The sequence below is a fragment of the Hemiscyllium ocellatum genome, chromosome 6 (assembly GCF_020745735.1).
Source record: "Hemiscyllium ocellatum isolate sHemOce1 chromosome 6, sHemOce1.pat.X.cur, whole genome shotgun sequence".
NCBI classification, from domain to species: Eukaryota; Metazoa; Chordata; class Chondrichthyes; order Orectolobiformes; family Hemiscylliidae; genus Hemiscyllium; species Hemiscyllium ocellatum.
The window spans coordinates 53,515,364-53,539,651 of NC_083406.1; the positions used below are offsets into that span (position 1 = coordinate 53,515,364).

The 24,288-nt window shown below is 40.6% G+C and overlaps 1 protein-coding gene across 1 annotated transcript; it reads left to right on the forward strand.

Moving 5' to 3' along the window:
• The first annotated feature begins 2,937 nt into the window (after positions 1 to 2,937).
• Positions 2,938 to 6,099, forward strand: LOC132816412 (transcription factor SOX-21-like). Its single transcript, XM_060825958.1, has one exon. The coding sequence runs from the start codon at positions 3,570 to 3,572 to the stop codon at positions 4,272 to 4,274; it is 705 nt and encodes a 234-aa protein (XP_060681941.1). The 5' UTR covers positions 2,938 to 3,569; the 3' UTR covers positions 4,275 to 6,099.
• Positions 6,100 to 24,288: the final 18,189 nt, after the last annotated feature.

Genomic DNA, 24,288 nt, shown 5'->3' on the forward strand with positions numbered 1-24,288 from the left:
TGATCGCCCAACTCCATATTAAACAGGTCAAGGGTCAGTTCATTTCATTCCATGACAGTTCGTCACAAGCAATAACAAAGGCAAGGAAACCCAGGAAATAAATAGCTACAGTTTCTTTTCAATGCAAATTATTAAAACGCATTCAAAACGAAAAGAATATGGACTGCAGACTTGTTGACTTATATTTGTGAATCAAATGTAATTGCATGATTGTGTAGCTATAAAATAAACACGAAACATGATCCATGAGATATGTACATAGAGTCCATTCGCAAGCTACGAGACCGAGTAACAATTTAAGAGAACAATTTCCAAATTAACGATAAGTGGCGGTTGTAAAATTCTGCGGAATTCAATAAGGCGCTCTCAGGTTGTTTGAATGACTCACGAAAGCACCCAGTAGATAGCATCATTTCGACAATTAAACGACGCGAATATTTCCTTTTTATTGAATTAAACATTTATCCCCTTCAATCCATTTTATTACCCGAGAGGTCGAGTTAAAAGCCAGCTTACTCTGAGCTGGTGAATTTCCGAACTGACTGATGCTATGTGAAGCTCAGTTCTGACTGGGCCGTGCTGGAAGGTCGAACAGTGTGCAAGACTTAAAACTCAGCCAAGGAGCATGTTTATCAAACATACCAGTGGGCTGAAAGGAGGGGGCTGGACACACTGAACCTCGCATTCTCCGAGACGAGAAATTTTCAACGCTGATTATAATGTTGAAGGAACTCACAATTCAACGATGGGGCTACGGAATGCTGTGTTGCATGAGAGTAAGGAGCTGGGAATTTCGCACTCGTTCCACTCACAGCCCGTTTCATCCAACACTACAAGCATCGTCCGCCCTGGACCAGACGCCGAGTCACAGTCCTAGGTTCCTATGGTCTGCAGGCACACAGCCGATCTTTCAAACTCCCCTCTTAGCCCCAACACCCATTCCCATCACTCTCGTCACACACATCAGTCTTCAAACATATCCCTTTCTCTGTCAGGCTAACTAAAACATTGAAAAGTAACGAGAGGACTGTAATGGAAGTCTGCTCATTTTGGTTTCTCTGACACCGTTTCTCTCATTTACTAAAATCACAAAGACCTATGTATTAAACTGACAGCGAAGTGGAGAGATCATAAACCCGTTAGTTGAAGAAACAGTGTGACTTAGCACTTTGTTGACTTTAGTATGGAGTTGTTCTAGGCTCAATCTAATGACTGGGTTTGTCAGATAATAAGCATTCTGCCAATTTCCAATACAAATAGAAACAAGGAATAAGAGAAAAAGAAAGTAAGAATAAATAGTCGGCGCAAAAATAGGTCACCATAATAAACCTCCGAAATAGCATTCGAGCTTGCTGCTCGGTTAAAAGGTTGAGCAACTGACAGGAGTGCCTGAGAAATACCGACCTGTGGGGTATTTCGATGATTGATGCAGCGTTTACACTCTGAGGGTTTAAGTAATAGAATTTGCTTAGAAATTTTAAAGTTCACATTTTCTGACAACAGTACAGAGAGAAATGCCAGCGCGAGTAGCTGAATGGCTTTTCTGCTTTCCCCTACGCTTTGTGACCGAATTACATCCGTTTTATTTCAGCATTTTAACACAGATAAGCAGCCCACCTATACCATAAGCATTTGTCAAAGGAGACAGTGGAACTTTGCGCACTTGTTCGAACGATTCAAGCACATCTTGAGTGTTGCTGACGCTTTGTGTGTTTACTGTAATACTTAAAGTCATCAAACAAAAAAAAACAAACAGCTCATGCTCGGACATGTTTCAGCATTTCAACTTCAGCATAATTCAACTCTCATTTTCAGTTGTCATTCAATAGGATCGACCATAGTTGTTTTTAAAATCTCCATAATGTACAAATCTACACTTTTAATCTCAAATTCTGCGCAGGCATGGCTGTCCTGCGTGACTTTAAATTGTGAGTCCTCCTATTTCAGGGTGTGAACCGACATCGGGTGGAGACAGCCGTGAACCCGGCCGGTTTAATCTCCCGTGTAAACAGGGACAGAAGCAATCTCTGTGTCAGGGACTGAGTTTTACAATTTGCTCACGTCCGACCTGGACGGGGAGAGGAGTACGTCACCACGCCCTACAATTTTTCGTAACAGTGAAAGTGATCTCGTTTTTTTTCTCCGCGTGGTGTAACAATTCTCTTTAAAGTTCTCCAGATCCCTACAGGATAGCAGTGTTCGCGGTGTGTGCCGCAACATCGTTAGCTCCCGCTAGCGCTGCTCGATCTCGTTGTCGAACAGTCAACTTTCTTCGGTTTTTTTCAAAGAACATACTGCAGCTGTGAGAATAGCGGTACACTTCACATCTCATTCGTGAAAGTTTAACAAACACAAATTCAAACATAGTTGAGAATGAAGCGTTGAAACACCTAACGGTGAAACACCTAACGGTGCCGATAATGCGTGTTATTTACAGGGCGGGAATTAACAATTATTGGTAGGGAACCGTTTGCGAACTTTTAAAAAAAGCGAATGCATTGAAGCAGCAGACGGATATTTTGAGGTTCGGTCGGATATACCCAGTTCCTACATGCCAATCCCAGAGCCTGTGCACTTGGCGTTTAGACAGAAATACTTTCCCCCTTGTAAACTACTTCCGCATTCATCAAGAGTTGGTCACTTTCAACAAGCAACTGTGGTGCTATTTTGATCAATTCCCAGGCTCGTGAGATCATCTCCCAAAATCACGATCTCGCCATATTTTATTTTAGAGACGGTCGCAAGAATATTTAATATCCGTCCGACTTTTTAAAAAAAAACAAAGAAATGCCCTGTAATGGTTACCAGTGAATCTCTGCATGACCAGGGTTGGTTTGTTAAATAATCGCTTCCGATAAGACTTATCGGTTGCAATCAGGTCCTCGATTAATCTCGTTTAAACAACACGCCAACTCACAATGCAGCAATAAAACAGGAGCCAAATAGTCAGCGAGATAGTGTCAGAGCAACCTCGAAACTAAAGGAAATCTGACCATTCCAAATGATTGTGCATTAGAGAGAAGTTAGCCGATCTGCTTGACCTGTGGCGATTGGATAAACATTTCAGGAACAACGCCTTGACTGGATGTGTGAGGTTGCGTGCGAAAGACTGCGCATGTCTCGAAGTCTTTACCTGCTTTCGGACTGAGCTTCACATGGTCTCAAGTGATCGCCAGCCTTCCCTCACTGCGAAGTAACCAGAGCGTGTGCCTGAGGAGAGGGCGGCCTGCCTTCCCGAGGAGCAGCGGGAACACAGACATACAGAGAAGGCACTGCCAGCTAGTGCCACAGACCTTGGGGCACCTGCCTCCGGGGCTGCGCGTCTATGACTGCTGCAGGGAACTCTCACTTTTGGAGAACGCAATTTGCCATGACTGCTATCTGGTAAACTAAGTGAGTTCAAAGAAAGAAGCAAAGTTGCTGCGGAAGTTTTGGTGACTGCAGACAACAGTGTGTTGCTGTTTTTGGAGCTGAAGGTTGAGGCTGTTACCGCGACTGTTACTGATTCCTCTCCCACTCTCCTATTTCACCACCTCGGAACCCCAGTCCTCCTGGGGTGGTTTGTCGCAATGTCTAAACCCGCGGATCACGTTAAGCGGCCCATGAACGCTTTCATGGTGTGGTCCCGGGCACAGAGGAGGAAGATGGCCCAGGAAAACCCCAAGATGCATAACTCGGAGATAAGCAAGAGGCTGGGAGCTGAGTGGAAGCTGCTAAGCGAGTCCGAGAAGCGACCTTTTATTGACGAGGCCAAGCGGTTGCGGGCGCTGCACATGAAGGAGCACCCGGATTATAAATACCGACCCCGCCGCAAACCCAAGACCCTGCTCAAGAAGGACAAGTTCGCCTTCCCCCTGCCTTACCTAGCCGATCAGGACGGCCTAAAGGCGGCGGCAGCGGGGCTGCCGGATTCCCTGCTGGGTTCGGCCGACAAAGCCCGGCTGCTGTTCCCGCACCCCGCCAGCCCGTACCCGCTTTTCGATGCCAGCCCGTTGGGCTCCAAGCTCAGCGAGCTGTCCTCAGGCTCTCTGCCGTACGGATCGCCGCTGGCTTACCAAAGCGGGGCTGCCGCGGCTGCAGCAGCGGCGGCCGCCTTCAGCGGAGCTCACACTCACAGTCACCCGTCTCCCGGGAACCCCAGCTACATTCTGCCGTGTAACTGCAGCACCTGGCCGCCCTCAACCCTGCAGCCGCCCCTGGCTTACATTCTCCTGCCCGGCATGAGCAAACCCACGATAGAACCGTATCCTGCCGCTTATGCAGCTGCCTTATGACGACAGTCTCAACAAACGACAAAGTTTTCTTTAATTCAAAAACAGGATCGCACTCGTTGCTTACTCAACGCAGAACATCCCCTACCACCCCCGAATCCCCCCGCCGCCGACTTCCACCCCCCCCCCACCCCCACCCGCCAAAAAAAAGGCTTCAGAGACATGGAGCTGGAATTCGTGACTCAGTCAGGCGCTACCTGCTTACCGAGCATCTTAGAAACAACTTGTCTCAAACTGTTTTTTTTGCGGGGAAGGCGGTGTTTTGGGGAGTGGACGGGGATTGACTGTAATTGTTTGTAAAGGAAAGCAACCTGCCAATTCTAATGGATTGTTCAAACTTACCTTGTGGGTCTGTGTATTTATAAATACATTTCCTACCACGCACTTGGATATGCCAGACAACTTTCCTTTTGCTGCAGTCACCTTACCGACGGGACCATAATTCAAAAGAGATATTGGTGTAAATGTTTGTGTACAAGGAGCTACTGCAATCCCGGATATTGCACATGGAGATTGCGAAATAAACTACCCCGCTGTGTGGTTCAAATATTCAACTGAGAGAACCTGCATTCCAGACTTTCAAATTGTAAATCTGTATAAAACAAAAATCACTTATTGTTCATGTCAATAGCTACCAGTATCCGCGTAACGCCCCGAGGAAGACAGTACATTTATAAATGTAGCTTCTATTTGTTACTGGGCGTCTCCACCATCTAACGTCGCCAAGAAAGTGATGCTGGAGACCTGTAACTGTCCCCATCCCAAACAAACCCAGACTGCGGCAAAGTAAAGCGGAAACCAAGCGGTTGTAAATGTGTACATTTCGATGTTTGTTATTGCATGATTGGTTCACATTTTGTCTATTTTTCCCCCTTACCAAGACGGCCTAGCTCTCTGCTTGACTTCTTGGATTTAATGTAAACATACCCGAGGAAGTGACCTGTCTCCAAACGCAAAAAAAACAAGCAAAATAAAGGGAACAGAACGAGGTGCTTCCACTGGGTGAAGCGGTCACTATTTTGACTGACTTTATTTATTGTTTAGCTAGAGTAATTTTTTGGTTCCCCTACCGCCGCCCCCCCCCCCCCCGCGACACTGGGACTATTGTCAGTCTTTTCGAGTAACATTTGCACATGAAACAGGTTATTTCCGACCTCAGCGTTCAGTCTAAAAGATCAAACACAAAATAAAGTACAAATTAATAGAATACCAGGTCTAATAGGTCACATTTTTTTCACCAGGTAACTGTATAGAGCACACAAGAATAGCCTCTGACACAGTCATCCAGTGCTAGCCTTGTCATTGTTATTAGTATTAGTATTACTGATGGAACAAAATCAACTTTCGAATCCACCGAGTTGCTGAAACCGTCAAATTATTTTCTCCCACAGACAGGAGCACACAAACGGTGACGATCGCTAACTTGAAGAAATATCTCTGACAAAGAACTGTATTCACAAAATGTGACCTTCAGCGGTACATAATACGCCGGCAACCTTTCCTTTTGAAACATGAAAGTGTTAAAGTTGATATCAGCAGGGTCCAACAGTTTTGATGGAGTTTGCTGCGAGTTTTCGGAGCAGCGATTGTATCATTGCCATAAATCGACTTTCTTGCGTGTTAGTATAATTCAAGTGTTGCGTGGGCCCAGCATGTTATGACGTTTTTCAAATGTTAGCATTTCTCTAACATAAAACAATAAAGTGCGCGTTTTGCGAATCTTTATGAAGTTTTAAACAGTGCCGGTATTTTTTGTTTTAATTTAATAGTATACTCTGAAGATTCTTGTATTTTTCGGGTCTGATTGCTACTCTGTTCAGTTGTTGAACACAGCGTTTTAATAAAGAAGGATAAAGAGAAAAAAAAATCGAATCCTTGTCTGGGTAACGCGATTTGTGTCTGGATTGGCCTCTTGTCGTGTCCAGGTGAAGTGTAAAGTATCCTCTAAAGGATACCTTTGTTCCTTCTTTGAATGGAATGGCTCGGCAAATCTAAATCAAGCCATTGTTACTCCGAACAGAAACCTGATTTATCACATTTTTATACTGAATAGGAGAGAAGATAAAACCATTTCGTTGTCTTTTAAAAACATTCACGGTTAGTAAAGCGTAGTCGAGTCGAATACAATGCTGTTGTTCAAGAGAAACAGGTTGCTCATTGATTCCAGAAACATTTGAAAGCCGAATTTGCCTATCGAGTCAATCGGTAGTTTCACCGGTTAAATCCTTGTAAATCTTTCAAGTGCCTGAGGGTACTTCTCATTTATACCTTTGTGTGTGGGTGTGCTCCCCGCCATACACCTACACACTCGTTATTGCAAGATGATTTTCGTAGAGGCCGAAAACACCTTTTTTTATGACTGACGCAGTGATGAAGCATTCATCAGTCCTTTACAAATAAGTGAAGAAAACCAACCGTCAAGAGACTAATTGATTTTCAAAAAGGGTACGCTGGGTTCAGGCTCTGGGCTTGTGACACCCGGTGACAGAAGCACCTGTCAATGAGTTTACTTCATCGAATAGGAAATATTTATAAAATCAGTGTTTTATAATTAGCTTTGAATGTATCAATCGAAGTGAAGTTATATCATTGTATTGTTCATGTCCTATTGTTGCCACTAATAACAGGTATCATACTGGATGCAGCTGCCATCTCCCCTGTGCGAGTGCCACAATTTGACCTGCAAGCGGGGTCAGTTCTTTTGGGCCGGGCGATCATAACTCAAAAGCCGGTATTACCAAGGCCAAATATGATAGTGAATAAAAAGATGAAACAATCATTTTCGTACCACATTTTAATTTCAAACCAGAAGCTACCTGACTTACAGAGAATAATTCATTTCAATCGAAAAAAAATGAAATGAAGTCTCATAAAACCCTGCGGGAGTAATGAAAATTTATTTCTCATCCTTTTGTATTGACTATAATGTAGGTCTCCTTTTTTCTCGAGGAGGTAAGTAATCATGGAGCCCTTGTGATTGGAAGATACATTTCAATTAATTCTGCCACAATCGTCTAATCTTTTCTTCATCAAAAGCTATTATGGTGTTAAAATTAACAATTATGCAACCAATGTCTGTCTGAATCCACAAGGGGACGTTCGAAAAAGCTTCAGATAACACGACACGTATAAATCATTCATGAGAACAATTGATGGAAGAGAAGTTATCTATGTTTTGAATGACATTGGAAGAACTAAATGGAACTCGCTCTGAGGGGACATTTTAACTTCATTGTCTACCTTGGTCTTTTCTCTTTTATTTCGGTGTAATATACATTTTCAAAATTAATTAAGCATTAACAGCAAGATAAATACTTCTCTTTTATTAAGGGAAACAGTCGCCTCATTCGTGAAAGCTCATTTCACTTAGAACAGCCCTATTACATTGGCCGTAGCCAGATAAGGTGAAGAGTGTTTTTTTCCCCCCTTAAACTAGCAAGAAACGTTTGACAGATGGCTGGTGAAAAAACGCCAAAAACCTGCAAACAGAATGCCCCCGCCCCTTCCTCTCGCGCCCCAACATTGTAACACTCGCATTTTATCACTTTACGACGTTTTCTGTTACTTGGATTATGTGTAGTTACAAGCAGCATTAAGCACTGGCCACATTAACAACACACTTTATCATGTATTTAAACAATTTGCTACATACAACACAAGCATTTCCATGTTCCTTTGATTGGCAGGAAATTGCAAAGATAACCAAATTAGATAATAACAATTGCTTGATATGTGTTTTGATTATGTTTCCTTATTCATATTTCCATACTTCTTAACTTTGCAAACCAAAATGTTATCCATGTTTTAATATAATATTTAACCCTTCTCTTAGAACTTCCTCCCTACTAGCACTGTGTTCTTATAAGGCGGATGGACTATTGTGATTCAAGAAACCAGTTCACCATTAGCTTGTTCAGAGCAATTTGGGATAGGTAGTAAACACTGGCATTGCCAGTTATATCCACATACCATTGACGAATTAAAAATAAAGTCCAACGAAAAGAGAGAAATGCTGCTATTGACATCAGGCTGATCAGCATGTTTTATTTACCTATTTGGGCCAATGCATCTGATTGACTCCAGACTGAGTTTCATATAGCTTTCCTGTTTTTACATAGCATATACACTGATCATATATATTTTTTCTGCAAGCAACTCCGTTCTTTATTCTATAAACATCCCATATTTATTCTGTAAATACTTTGCAACATGCTTGTAACACAATCTCGTAGCCTTCAATTATCAATGTCAGAAACAGATTGACAATGAAGCATTTATTACCTGTTAAAATAAATACATGCTGATGGTTCAGAAAATTTGATCACTTATTGCTCACACTGTAGAACTACAATAAAATGATGTGCAATATATTTAAATATTTTACAAGTAATAATGAATTTCAGAGTGATTTCATATAAACAACATAAAGTGAGGACTGAACCACTAATTAAAATGACTGCAGGATCCTTCATTCAGTCTTGTAATCACTCCTGCAACGTAGATTGTGTCCTATGACACAGTGATGATCTTAGTAAACAGAACACATTACTTTGGAGACCTCACTCATACTCTGTCATATATGCTGATTGGATTGAACACTGATTTACTTTAACTCTCACCGATAAGTGTGCTGTGAAGCTATCTGAATATAAAGGTAAGTATTTTGGAGTTTGCATATTTGGACACTTGACAGTGTAGCATGACTTGTGATTAAATAGTTAATTTCCGTGCATGATATTGTTCCTCCACTGCTTCCATAATACTTGCTCCAGTTACCTGCTACATATCAGTTTAATGACTGTATATCAATATCTCATTAAATACTCTCAAATTAAAATTACGTTGTTCTCTATTATGAAGCTGAAATGCAAACCAACCAACTGCACTTATTTCAAATACCTGAATTGAAGTAGTGAGCCTGAGTGCAACATTCAACTTCAACTCAAATTTCCACAACTTATTGTAATGGTAAACAATCATGTTCCACACTGACACGATTTAGGCTGAGCATGACAGCAATCCTAACATAATTTAATCTAATAGTTTGCATTTAAATATAAATAATAATATAACATACTTTTAACACTGTTAACTTAATGTGTAGCCAGACTGATTGTTGATACTTTCAATTAGATTTTTGAAATGTCTGCACCTTTAGGGGGAAGGAATGACCTCAGCAATATTATTGGTAGACTATTAATTTAGAGATCCAGATAATGTTCTGGAGAGCTAGATTCTAATCCTGCCATAGCAGATGGTGGAATTTGAATTCAACACAAGTCTGTAATTATGAATTGAATGATTATTATGAAACTATTGACAATTGTTGAAGAAAAAAACCCCCACCTGATTCACTAATGTTCTTTAGGGAAGGAAAATAGCTTCCTTATCTCATCTGGCATACATTGACTCCAGACCCACAACGGTGCGGTTAACTATCCTCTGGGCAACTAGAGACGGGTAATAAATACCAGCCCAGCTAGCGAGGCCTGCATCCCAGAAATGAATTTTTAGAAATAGGAATTTGGCTTACTATCCCTTATACTCCTCTGGCAAAATCCTAAAGGATTTTTATTAACCTTATAGTTATTGCTTCTCAGGAATTCATATGGAGTTGATATTCAATTAGATAATATCAAATTTTTGACTGGCTAAATCAGGCTCATTAGTTCCTATGGTGTTAATGCAACTTGGAACATCATAAACCATCTTTAAAGGTTGCAACATAATTAAGGATGGTAGCTTAACTGTAGTGTGTCATACAATTAAAGGTTCTTCAGGAAGTAGTTGCCATTTCCCATATGATTTTAATTAAATATGAAGTTCCAGGACACATGTATCAAGTGGCTTGGGAAATGTCTCAGTTGTGAAATCCATCAGTTTGTCTTTCTTCATTGGATGTGGGGCATCACTGACTGGGCCAGTATTTAATGCCCATCCCTTCTTGCCTTCTTGAACCACTGAAGTCTGTGTGGTGTAGGGACATTCATAGTGCAGTTATGAAGGGAGACCCAGGATTTTGACCCAGTAACCGAAAGGAATGTATTTCCAAATTATGATTTTGGATGGCTTGGAGGCAAATGTTCCCATGCACTTTGTCCTTCTTGCTGGTAGACATTGTAAGTTTGAATGATGTCATTGAAGGAATCTTGGTGAGTTATTACAGTACATTTTGTAAATGGGACATACTGCTGCCATTGTGCATCAGTGGTGAAAGGAATGATTGTGGAAGGTGGTGGTTGGGTCACCAATTAGAATACCCTGCTTTGTCCTGAATGGTGTAAAGTTTCATGAGTGTTGTTCGAGCTGCACCCCCATAGGCAAGCATGGAGAATTCCATCAGACTCCTGATTGTGCCTTGTAGATAGTGAACATGCTTTGGGAAGTCAGGTAATGATTTATTCACCGCAGAGAATCAACCTCTGGCTATCTTCTGCAGCTGATGTATTTATATGATTAATCCAGTTGGTTGGTGATCAATGGTAAGTCCAGGATGTTGATAATGGGGAAATTCAGCAATGGTAATGTCATAGAATGTCAAGGACTGATGGTTAGATTCCCACTCATGAGAGATGGTTATTGTCTGGCACTTGTATAGCACAAATGCTACTTAACACATGTCAGCCCAAGCCTGAATTTTATCCAAGTATTGGTGAATTTAATATTGCACTACTTCAGTATCTGAGGAGTCTCAAATGACACTGAACATTACGCAATCATTAGTGAGCATCTCTATTTTTGACCTGAAGATGGAGGGAAGGTCATTGATGAAGCAGCCGAAGATGTTTGAAGTTAGGACTATCCTAAGGAACTACAGCAGAGATATCCTGAAGCCGAGATGGCTGACCTCCATCAGCCACAATCACCTTTCTTTGCGTCAGGTATGATTCCAAACAACATGGTGACTCAGTGATTAGCACTGCTGCCTCACAGTACCAGAGACCCAGGTTCAATTTCAGCCTTGGGAAACCTTCTGTGTGGAGTTTGTATGTTCTCCCTGTGGCTACATGGGTTTCCTCCCATGATCCAAAGATGTGCAAGCAAGGTGAATTGGCCTTGCTAAATTGCCTGTAACATTCAGGGATGTGTAGGTTGGGTGCATTAGTTAGTGGTAAAATGTAGAGAAATGGGTCTAGGTGGGTACTCTTCAGAGGGTTGGTGTGGACTTATTGGGCTGAAGGGCCTGTTTCCTGCACTGTAGGGATTCTAATTTTTCAAAAAGGTGTGGTGCCGTGGCTTGGTTGGTTAAAGCACCTGTTTAGTAAATGGGTGATCCTGGGTTCAAATTCCAGTCTGCTCGTTGTATTTGTGTTTCAACTTCTTGCGCATGATGTGTCATGCAACTTAGCATCCTTTTTTCCTCAGATGATGATGTCAGCTTGTACAAGGGGGCATAACATAAATTGAGAGGTAATAGATTTAAGACGGTTGTCAGAGCCAGGTTCTTTACTCAGAGAGTGGTAAGGGCATGGAATGCCACATTAGGGAGATTTAAACAATCCTTGGATAAGCACATGGATGATGATGGGATAGTGTCGGGGGATAAAGTGAGAATACTTCACAGGTCAGTGCAACATTGAGGGCCGCAGGGCTTGTTCTGCACTGTATTGTTCTATGTTCTATAACAAGTTTTCCTATGACTCCCACTGAGTCAAATTTTGCTAGGGCACTGATGCCACATTTGGTGAAATGTGGCCTTGATGTCAAAAGCAGTCACTCTTATCACACCTCACCTCTGAAATTCAGCTCTTTTGCCCATGTTTGAACCAAGGCTGTAGCAAGGTTAGGAGCTGAATGAGCCTAGAAGAACTCAATCTCTGTCGCAGGTAATTACTTTGCAAGTATCCTTAGATTGTACTGCCAATGGCTCTTTCCAACACTTATGATCAAGAGCAGCTGATGGGGTTGTAATTGGCTGGGTTAAATTTGTACTGTTTTTGAGCAAGTTTCCACATTGTCAGGTAGCTCTACTGGAACATCTTGGCTAGGAGTGTTCTGGAACACAAGTCTTCAGTACCATGCCAGACTATGTTTTCAGTTCTTTATTGATATTAAGAAAGGATACCTTGATATCAAACGATATCAAGTGGAGTGAATTGAAGTGACCAAAGATTGGCATCTGTGATATTTGGGACTGCTTGAGCAGGTCGAGATGGATTATGCATCAATACATCTGGCTAAAGATTGTTGCAAGTACTTCATCCTTATCTTTTGCACTGATGTGTTGGGGTCCCTCATCCATGGGAATGGGAATTTTGTGGAGCCTCCTTCACCAGTCAGTTATTTAATATCCATCACCATTCATGACTGTAGTTGTCAGATCTGCAGAATCTAAATCTGATCCATTTGTTGTGGGATCACTTAGCTTTCCCTATCATTTGCTGCCTATGCTGTTTGGCATTCAAATAGCCCTGTTTTGTAACTTGGAAAAAGTGAGGACTGCAGATGCTGGAGATCAGAGCTTAAAAATGTGTTGCTGGAAAAGCACAGTAGGTCAGGCAGCATCAAAGGAACAGGAGAATCAACATTTCGGGCATAAACCCTTATTCAGGAATGAAGAAGGGCTTATGCCCGAAACGTCAATTCTCCTGTTCTTTTGATGCTGCCTAACCTGCTGTGCTTTTCCAGCAACACATTTTTAAGCTCTGTTTTGTAGCTTCCCAGGTTGACACCTCATTTTAAAATATACTTGGCATGTCTCCCTGCACTCTTTATTGAATCTGGGTTAATTCTCTGGTTTGATGGTAATGACATATTTTAAATGCTGCACCATGAGGCTGCAGATTGTGTTGGAGTATAATTCAGCAGCTGCAGATAGCCACAGCACCTCATTGATGCCCAGTCTTGAGTTTCTCAACCTGTTTGATGTCATGTGTTATGGTGGTGATGCATCACAACACTTTGGAGTACCTTCCATGAGAAGAAGGACTGTGTGGTAGTCACTCTTACCATTACTAACTGTGTGATGATGCTGCCTATTTAACAAGGTTATTTGGCCCTTGGTTTTTTCCAAGACTAGTTGTAAATGCAGAGGTGCCGATATGTCTGAACTGGCTACATTAATAATAGCTAATAGATATTGTCTAAGGCAACAATCAGGGAAAAGGGCTTTTAGGTTTGTTTTGTTTTAAAAACAAACACTTGTATAATGAAAGAGGGCTGACCATGTCTCCCAGTGCAAGGATTTTTCTAGTTTGGTCTAATTTTCAGCTGGGGGACTAAAGAAACAGCTGCAGTGGAAGGTGTTCCATGTTTCAGCCAATGATCCTCTCTAACATCTGTCCTGTATGAACCTGTATTTGAATTTACCTTTTTGCCAAGGGGTGGGTTTATGGGATGTTGATGGAAATTGGAACAGCTCTTTCTTAAGTCAGATCATGTTGGTCAGATTTTCAAATCATTGTTATTCTAAATTCTGTTTTCTTTTCCTTGTGTTTCACTTCGTAGTCTGTAAGTAAATTCAGTTTTATTTAAAACTGAGTGGTTTGACCAGCTGCATCACCCCTGGAATATCCACCTTTCACCTGTTTAAAACAGCTTGAAAAGTGACGGTTTGGGCTAGCTTCTTGAAATTCTTTGATGGGGGCTGGCTTGGTCCAGAACAGATGGATAGATAAATCCATGACAGATAAATTGTTAAAATGACATCAAGCATGTTTTTCCCTTTTGTTGATTCCTTCTCAATTTGCCACAGAAGTGTAAAAGTAATACCCTTGAGGACTTGTCCAGCTCAGTGAGTGGTGGTGCCACTGATTCATTCTTGGTGAAGGATATTAAAGTCCCTACTCAGAGTACGTTTTGTATCCTTGCTTTCCTCAGTGTTTCCTGCAAATAATATTCAACACAGAGCAATCCTGAGACATTCACCAATGTAGGGTAGTACATGAAAATCAGAATGGTTTCTTTGCCTTAGTTTGACTGATGTTATGAGATTTCTTAGCTCCAAGTCTATGTTATGGAATTGCAGGGCAACTCCCTTCCACCTGTATACCATTGCACCACCACCCCTGTTTTCCTGCCCTGACGGTGGGACAGGACAAATTCAGGGATGGTGATGATAGTGTCTTGGACATTGTCTCAAAGATATGATTCCATGATATGACTATATTTGGCTGCTGTATGACTCATCTGTGAGATAGCTCTCCCATTGTTTAACTAGCCCCAAGATATTGCTAAGGAGCATTTTGCAGAGTTGACAGGGCGTAACTTTCTCTTATTGCTTCCAGTGCTTAGGTTGTTGCCATGTGGTCATTTGAGTTTTATAGTGGATTCACATTATTGTCACTTGACTTGTAATCCTGTGGACGTAGCTAGAAGTCCAACAGGTTATAGTCCAACAGGTTATTTAAAATCACAAATTTTTGAAGGGCTGTTACTTCAACAGGTGAAGTCAGATTTCTGATTTTGTCTACTTCAGTCCAACACCAGCATCACCATATCACGGGTTCAGTGGCCCAAACAGTGGATCTGGGTTCAAATCCCACAATGTCAATTGGTGGAATGTCAATACAATTAATGGAACTTGGATTCAAATTAATTTTTGTAATGGTGACTATGAAATGAAGAATGATTTTTAAAAACCCTCTGATTCACTAATGTCCTTTAGGGAAGGAAATTGCCATCCTTACTTGGTCTGGCCTCCATGTGACTCCAGATTCACAGCAATATTGTTGACTATTAACTGCCCTTGAAATGAACTGACAAGCCACTCAAATCCAAATAGAGTTAGGGATGAACAATGAATTCTGTCCTTGCCAGTGGTTCTCTCATCATGAAAACATATTTTAAAAATTCTAGCCCAACTCCCTTCCCATTGACAAAATAATTGTTGTGAGCACAGTGGCATCATGGATCTTATTCAAATTGAATTCAATTCAATTCAATTGAGATTTCACTTGTAAATAATGCACATTCTATTGGTTTCACTTTCTTAATGTATGTTTGTATGTTTGCATAGAAACACTATGTATGTTTCTTACATATCTGCAAGGCCTATGGGTTTCATTAAAGTTGTATTTCATTCTCCTACATTCCAATTAGGACAGATCCAACCTACTTAACTTCTCCTCATCCACACAAGCCCTCCATATCTGGTATCATCCAAATGACACTTCTCTAGGTTGCCTTCAATATCTTTCCTTAGATAAGGAGCCCAAACACATATCACAATATTCCAGCTGCTCCATACTCTGTTTCCTTTGAAATAAAGGCTAGCATTCCTTTCCTTTCCTATTACTCACTCAACTTGGATGCTAACATTTTGGGACTTATGGACAAGCATTCCCAAATCTCTCTGTTTGTAACTTTCTGCAGTCTTTCTCCATTTAAATAATGTCCAATTCTTCTGTTTTTCCTGCAAAAAGTTCATAATCTCACATTTTCCCCACATTAGATTCCATCTGTCAAGTTTTTTGCCCTCTGTCAATATCCATCTGAGCATTCATGGTGACATTCTCACCATTTGTCTTCTCATCTATTTTTGTGTCATCCGCAATTTAGCCACATTACATTCATTTTCTTTATCCAAGTCATTAATGTGTATTATTAATAATTGCAGGGGTCTTAACAACAGATGTTGTGGCACACCTCTAGTCACAGATTTCCATCCTAAAAATCCCACATGGAACATAGAACAGTACAGCACAGGTACAGGTGCTTTGACCCTCCATATCTGTGCTGACCATGACCTGCCATGTGTCTATATCTCTGTCTGTTCATAAATCCATCCAATGCCTCTTAAACATTGCTATCATATCTGCTTCCACCACCTCCCGTGGCAAGGCTTTCCAGGCACCTAACATCCTCCCAAAATATTTGCCTTATACATCTCCTTGAAACTTCCCTCATCTCACCTTAAACCAATGCCCCATAGTATTTGACATTTATGCCCTGGGAAACAAACTCTATCAACCGTGCCTCTCATAATTTTATGTACTTCTATCAGGCCACCCCTCAGCCTCCAATGCCCTAGTAAAAATAGTCCCAAGTTGGTCCAACTTCTCCATATAATTAATACACTTCAAACCTGCCAAGATCCTGGTCAACCTCTTTCGCACCATCTCCAAAGCCTCCAGATTCTTTCCAGAGTAGAACAACCAGAACTTGATGCAATACTCAAAATCTTTCTCTTATCCCTATCCTGTCTTCTATTTGTTAACAAGTCCTCTATCCAAACTATCATACTACCCCTAACCCATTGGTTTATCTTATTAAATAGCCTAATGTATCAAATGTCACACTTTATCAAATGTGTTCTGAAATTCCAAATGTATTACATCCACTGCTTTCCCATTATCTACCCTGCTTGTTAGCTTCTCAATTTTTTAAAAGACTATTTTCCTATATATCTGAATAAGGCTGCACTTGTCTTATTTGTAAGTCTGAAAGAATAGTTTCCTTCATAACCCAGAACCCTGCCACTAGGTATCAGTCTTGTGTCACTTTGTGAGATCTCTAGCAAATGAATGCCTTGGTGACCAGGCAGAATGCAACGAGTTTAATATGGAGCATTGAACAGTACTTCACCTGACTTTAACATTACAATTTTGCACATGTAGCTCAACATCCTATTGTCATTAATAATTGCTACTTCCCATCGATTAGTTCAGTTTTCAGTTAAGTAAAATTCTTAAATCTCTTTATAATTCATCCATTTCATTATGAAGAACTTACATCATACCCTTTCCCCATCTACTGTGCACCTGTCTGGATTTAATCCTATTTGTCATTTATTGTGTTCACAACATATCATGATCAATTTCAACTGCAATTATTCAGCTGCTTCATCTCAATTCACTGTCTGTCTGAATCCCAGAAACTGCCATGGAGCCCATCATTTCTCCAAATGAACATCATGACTTTTAGTGCCATTCTCCTGTCTTTTCGCCATGCCTTTCATTTTGTTTCTATTTAAATAATCATCAAATGCCTTCTTGAATGCCTCAATTGAACCCTGTTCACCAAACTTCCATTCAGTGCATTCCAGACAACAACTATTTGTTGTGTGAAAAAGTTATCTCTTATTTCACATTTGTTCCATATCCAAAACACTCCATATCTATGCCCTGTTGTTATTGATTCTTTTATGAGCGGAAACATTTCTCCCTATCTACTCTATCCAGCTTCCTCATAATTTTGAAAACCTCTATCAGATCTCCTCTTAGATTTTTCTTTCCAAGGAGATCAGTCCCAACTTCCCCAATCTATCCTCATAACTGAAATTCCTCATCCCTGGAATCTTTCTTGCAAACCACTTCTGTACTCTCAAATGGCATTCAAATGCCATAGTGTGGTGCCCAGACCCATACATAATACTCCAGCTCAGGTCTAAACTGTAGGCAAATGGAAGGCTGAAAGAACACAGCAAGCCAGGTAACATCAGGAGGTGGAGAAGTTGACATTTTGGGTCAAGACCCTTTATCAAGATTTGGGGGTGAGGGGGAAGGGAGCTCAGAAATAAATAGAGGGAGGGGAGTGGGGATGGGGAAAAGGAGGTGGGATAGTGATAGGTGGATACAGGCAAGGGGTTACTGTGAAAGGTCAGTGGGAAGAGTGGAACAGATAGATGGGAAGGAAGATAGACAGGTAAGGTCAAGTGAAAGAGGTGAGGAGGAGAGTAAGGGCTGGACATGGGATGAAGTTGGCGGTGAGGAGATAGTAAAGCTAGTGAGGCAGAAGGTGGAATGAAAAGGAGGCGGGGCTGGAAAGGGAGCTGGGGATGGGTGGAAAGGTTATTTGAAATTGGAGAACTCAATGTTAAGTATGTCTTGTACAAGCTGAAAATGTGTTGCTAGTCAAAGCACAGCAGGCCAGGCAGCATCTCAGGAATAGAGAATTCGACGTTTCGAGCATAAGCCCTTCATCAGGATTCCTGATGAAGGGCTTATGCTCGAAACGTCGAATTCTCTATTCCTGAGATGCTGCCTGGCCTGCTGTGCTTTGACCAGCAACACATTTTCAGCTGTGATCTCCAGCATCTGCAGACCTCATTTTTTACTCTATGTCTTGTACAAGTTCAGAATCACCTCTTTGTTCTATAAGATTGGTGCCATCCCTAATTTTGACTGGATCTTTTGACCTTCCTGATGAAGGGCTTATGCTCGAAACGTCGAATTCCCTATTCCTGAGATGCTGCCTAACCTGCTGTGCTTTAACCAGCAACACATTTTCAGCTGTGATCTCCAGCATCTGCAGACCTCATTTTTTACTCGTGGATCTTTTGACGATAAATCATTTATGTAAATTACAAGAAGCATTTATCCCAGTCCTGAGCTTGGAAGCATCCAACAAGTCTCCCCTATCAACTCAAATGAAATTCCTTCAATGAAAATGTGTTAGGTAATAAGTTACTGGAATTCATGAATGGTGTGCTCTGTTAAAATTCAATGACTCTTTGCAGAATAAGTTGCCGCATTTGGGGATGAAATGGTGGTGTGTCCTCTTTAGGACACGGGGCAAGTAGTGGTGCATCTCTATAATCTATCAAACTTTGATACTGATAATAAAGAGCATAGTCTCTGAAGCAAAATTGCAGGGTAGAATAATTAATTCCACATCAAATCTAGCTCAGAGTGTGAAATAAAAGAGAGGAAGAGTGAATATAACCAAGAGTAAAAGAAGACAAAATGAGAAATAAAAATAAGAAAAAACTTCAACACAAATTAAATGATGGATGAAATGAGCATCAAATGAAAATAATAACTTGTTGCCAGTTATTGAGCAGTAATTAAGACTTGTCACATCATTAAGAAAGGTAGATGGACTGAAATGGACAATAACACCTTCGTCCAGCAATAATGTAGGCACTATATTTGAATGGGATGCCAACATAAGGAATTGCTTTCTTGCATTAAGCACTAGAACATGTGAACAAAAAGTGCTCATCTTTTATGTTTTCCATACTGAAGGTCATGTCTGATTTGCGATTAGATACAAGTGAGTGTTGTGAGCTTTACTGTGATTTTATAATAAATTCTGGTTGATTGCTTTCTATTCTGCAGCTAATTATTTTTATCTGGTCTTAGAATTTACCCTTTATTCTCTCAGCTGTGTATCAGATATAGTTTTATATGTGGGAGTTTATCAAAAGTATTTTGAAAGTTAAGACTCACTACATTAAAGGAGGTACCATGGATTGTTTAGTTTGCTATTCCTCAAAGAGATTGAGGAAACTAATCAGGTCGATATTTAACTTTATGAATCCATGATGACTGCAGTTAACTCAATAAGTATTGTGGGGATTGGTTGGCTGGGTGGCTGGATAGCTGGTTTACGATGTTGCAGAGTGATACCAAAAGCAAAGATCCAAATGCTGTAAGGGTTGGAGTCACAACGAGCTTCTCAAACTTGCCTCTTACCTAAGAAGTAGTGACGCACAGGTCAAATTCACCACCAGTCATCTGCCTGTGATGAGAGAACTGCCATGGTCTTCTGTGACCACAGCAACTTCCAGGTTACTAATAGACATGTAGTGTTCACACTTAGACATAACATATTCCATTGTCAACATAGGATGGTAATAAAGTTCACAGAGGTGGATTTTTTGTTGGAAATTCCACACAGCTGACATCCTGGATATGCATAAATGCTGCAATTAAAAAAAAGTCATTAAGAGGCAAACAAGCTGATTAATAGCAAAAATGCCAATGGACTGGTAAAGAGCATATCTCTATAGAACCAGAACAATAATATAGCACAGAAGAGGGTCATTCAGCCCACCATATTGCATGCTGACCCAAACACACCCAGATACCTTTTCTAATCCTATCTTCCTGCACATGGCTCATAGCTCTGCAACTTACAGCAGTTAAGTTGTAGATTCAGGTACTTCTTAAAATTATACTTTCTGAAACTTTATTTTAAAACCTCCTTTGAGAGTGTTCTTTCTCAATAGCAATCCACTCCTCCTATCCTTCAAAATCCAACCACCCATACCTAACTCTTTCCCACACTTTCCATAGAAAATTCATGGCACTCTTCTGAGTTCCAGCACTGCCAAGACTGCAAGATCTGGTGCCAATCAGAGAAGCTGTCTGATGTTGAGGTTGGGATTTTCTTCCTGTGAGGAAAGCTCATGTTGAACTTGTTAAGGTGGCCTACAGTACAGAGCTGTCTTTCGTTAAAGTCAACAAGAGCTGCGTTTTGTTAAAGTCAGTCAGCTCACAATTACGGGGGTGAGGGGACAATTGAGCTGTGGTCTATTGTTACCTGCATCTGCATTACCAGCCTGTTTGATCATACACACCACATCAAAATGTTTCCAATTTTCTAATATTTTGCCATTGACTTCGTTCTTCATGAATATTGTAACTGTGGCACTGATTTCCTCCTACAGCACTCTGGGAGAAATTTTACCACTCCAACTTTTCGAGTACACAATTGTAAGCTACAGTATTTGCAGCAAAAGTTTACAGTGTGATGTAACTGAAATTGTACAAGGTATTTTTCGATGTAAACTTTTGCTATAAATTCTGTGGCTTACAATTGTGTACTCCACAACCATCTGATAAAGGAGCAATGCTCCGAAAGCTAGTGCTTCCAATTAATCCTGTTGGACTATAGCCTGGTATTGTGTGATTTTTAACTTTGTACACCCCAGTTCAACACCGGCATCTCCAAATCATGACCACATTCTTGATGTGCTTGAAATAGTTTTGGGGAAAAAGTACTGAGATGCCCTGAAAAATCAATCGCCAAGTGAATGTACAGATGTATTATCATCTTTAGCTTACAACACCAGGTTATAGTCCAACAGGTTTATTTGGAGACACTAGCTTTCGAAGTGCTGCTCCTTCATCAGGAGCAGTGATGAAGGAGCAGTGCTCCGAAAGCTAGTGCCTCCAAACAAACCCGTTGACTATAACCTTGTGTTGTGTGATTTTTAACTTTGTCCACCCCAGTCCAACATCGGCTCCTCCAAATCATCATCTTTAGTTTGCATCTTAATCTAACTTACAGGTAAAAGGCCTTTCAAATCCTTGGTAAGATTTTCAGCTAACCGACAGATGAGAGGCTTTTCAAATCCTTGGATAAGATTGCAATCAGATTCACAACTTTATATGACTGAAAAAAAGACATATTGTTAAAGCTGGCCAATCCACACACTCCTCTCATACAGTATAAATGCTGATTTCCTTTTGAGTTGGTGTTTTCATGTTAATTGTCCATGTGCATGAGCACCAGGCAAAAACCTTCCACAAAATGTATTTTTCTCAGCAATACTCAAGTTGTGTTACCAAATGAAGCATGTTACAACTGTTGTTAATTCATCTTTATAAAGTTGTAAAATATGGTGTAAACCATGTTTTAAAGTGAGATTAACATTAAATATCTTAAAATAATGTGCTGGTGGCTTTTATTACACCAACAGAATTACAAGCTAATTTCACAAAGATTCCTCCTATGTGAGCCTTAATGTAAATGAAAGCCGAGGTGAATACAAGTTAAATGATTAAATGCTGCAGTTTAAATGTTATTCTTTATTGCGATGCTTAACTTTACAACTAATTGATAGAGATCTTAAGAAGGCATATGGTGTGTTGGCTTTCATTAGCCAGAGGATTAAATTTAAGAGCTATGAGGTTATGCCGCAGCTCTATCGAGCCATACTTAAACCACACTTACAATATTGTATTCAGTTCTGGTCGCCTCATTATAGGAAGGATATGGATGTTCTAGAGAGGGTGCAGAGTAGATTTACTAGGATGCTGTCTGAACTGAAGGGCAGGTCGTTTGAAGAAAGATTGAGGGAGCTAGGGCTTTCCTTATTGGAGTGAAGAAGGATGAGACGTGGCTTGATTGATGTGTACAAGATGATAAGAAGCATAGATAAAGTGGATAGCCAGAGACTTTTTCCCTGGGCGGAAATAGCTATCATGACATGGCATAATTTTAAGGTGATTGGAGGAAGGTTTAGAGGATATATCAGGGGTCAGTTCTTTACACAGGGAATGGTGGGTGCGTGGATTGCACTGCCAGAAATGGTAACAGAGTCAGACACATTAGGGACATTGAAACGACACTGGGATAGTCAGATGGATGGTAGTAAAATGAAGGGTCTGTAGGTTAATTTGATCTTAGAATAGGATAAAAGGTTGGCACAACATTGAGAGCTGAAGGCTGTACTGTCCTGTATTGTTCTAAGTATAATCCTGATGAAGGGCTTTTGCCCGAAACGTCGATTTTCCTGCTCCTCGGATGCTGCCTGAACTGCTGTGCTTTTCCAGCACCACTCTACTCCAGAATCTGGTTTCCAGCATCTGCAGTCATTGTTTTTACCTTGTATTGTTGTAAGTTCTATGATCTACTTTCTTACTTGAAACTAGTAACTATCATGAGGATATTAGAGATACATTGAGTCACACTCTATTTGTTTTGGCTTGCCATAAATAGTTAACACCCAGTTAGCCATGTTCGGAAAATTAGGCTCGAGGCAAATCTTCAAGCACATAATGCAGAAAGAAAACAGAACACCTTTAGAAGTACTAACCTTTCAAAACAGCAATGGGAGTTTGCCTAAATCATACACATTGTCATTTCAGCACAGATCCCTGTTTGTAGCTTTTCGGAATATCACTTTACTTTTGAAATATGCCATCTTAATTGACAACAATAGCTAATCTTTCAACACTAAACTGTATCCAGGTTTGAACCTTTCTTGTAGCATTGTTCTCTGCAGAAACAATGTCAGCAAATTGACAATTAAAATATTAAACAACAGAAGTTCTGCCTGCAATTTTCTGACATATTAGTAATAAATACATATTATAAGCACGTCCTGATAAAGCAATTATGACACCTTTCAGTTGCCACATTGATACTACCAGGAAGTAATTAAAATAAAGCAGAAATCTAATCAAAGCTTTTAAATGACACTAGAAACTGCTGAAACAAATGAACCTACAGATGGTCCCTGCCAATCCCATATACTGTATCTATCTAGTTACCTATAACACAGTATTTAGGTATACAGCTGTTAAATGTAACTGCTGCAAGAAAAACACTTGATATGTTTAACAGTGTGTACTTTTTCTCAGTTCATTACTTTTGGTGAGCAGATAAAAAGAAAAGAATTGTTCTTCCCTGTGTCCATTTTCATCTCCCCCATGATGTATTATCCTAACAAGAAAATTAAATAATTTGTATTTATACAGCATCTTATATTCATGACATCCAAAGTCATATCATAAACACTTTGAATCATACTGAAGAATTTTAGCTAAGTATAGATTTTCCTGGGTTTGGGAGGAAGCTTAACATTTTCAAAATCAGATTCCCCACCCATGTAAATTTATTAAAGGTGGGAATGGGACCAGGTAAACTATCCCTGAGGAGGTGGGTGGCACTCTGAATCTGATAATGAAGTGGTGGATCCACCAGGATCACAGATATCTCTGTGATATGTAATACTCCTCTAGCACTTCACCAATTGGCACCCTATATACTTTACCATTTGACATTCTACACATCTCACCCAACCACCTTTCCTCAACCTCTTAGCACCTTACACAATTCACCTTACTGATACTTGCCCCACTTCACCCAACTAACACCCTACCCACCTCATTCAACTCGCATACTACTTCTCCTCACCTTCTTGGCATCTTACCAACCTGCCAACCCAGCCTCTCACTTACTTGACACACTTACCTTTCCTCAGTCTCTTTCAAAGTGCCTTCCTGAAATATGCCAGCAAGTATCATAAAAAGTTTTGCGCCCTGGCCTGTGAAACTGCTCCTGCACTGAGTAATTTCTCACTTGTTATTTCCAATTAGGGCCCAGCCAAACTCAGAATCTTGTTTGAAATAATCACTGACGGTAAGTTGGCAATCTTAACAGGAATTAAATCAGTCAAATCTGTTTCAACAGCAGTTGGAATTTTTGGGCTGTTATGTTTTGGCAGGGTCAGCTGTGGGAGAAATATTCACCTTATGAGACTGATCTCTGCTCTTGAACTTCAAAAATGTTCATGTGAGAGCTGGTGTTGGTGTGACTTCATCCATAATATCTGAAGAAGTAT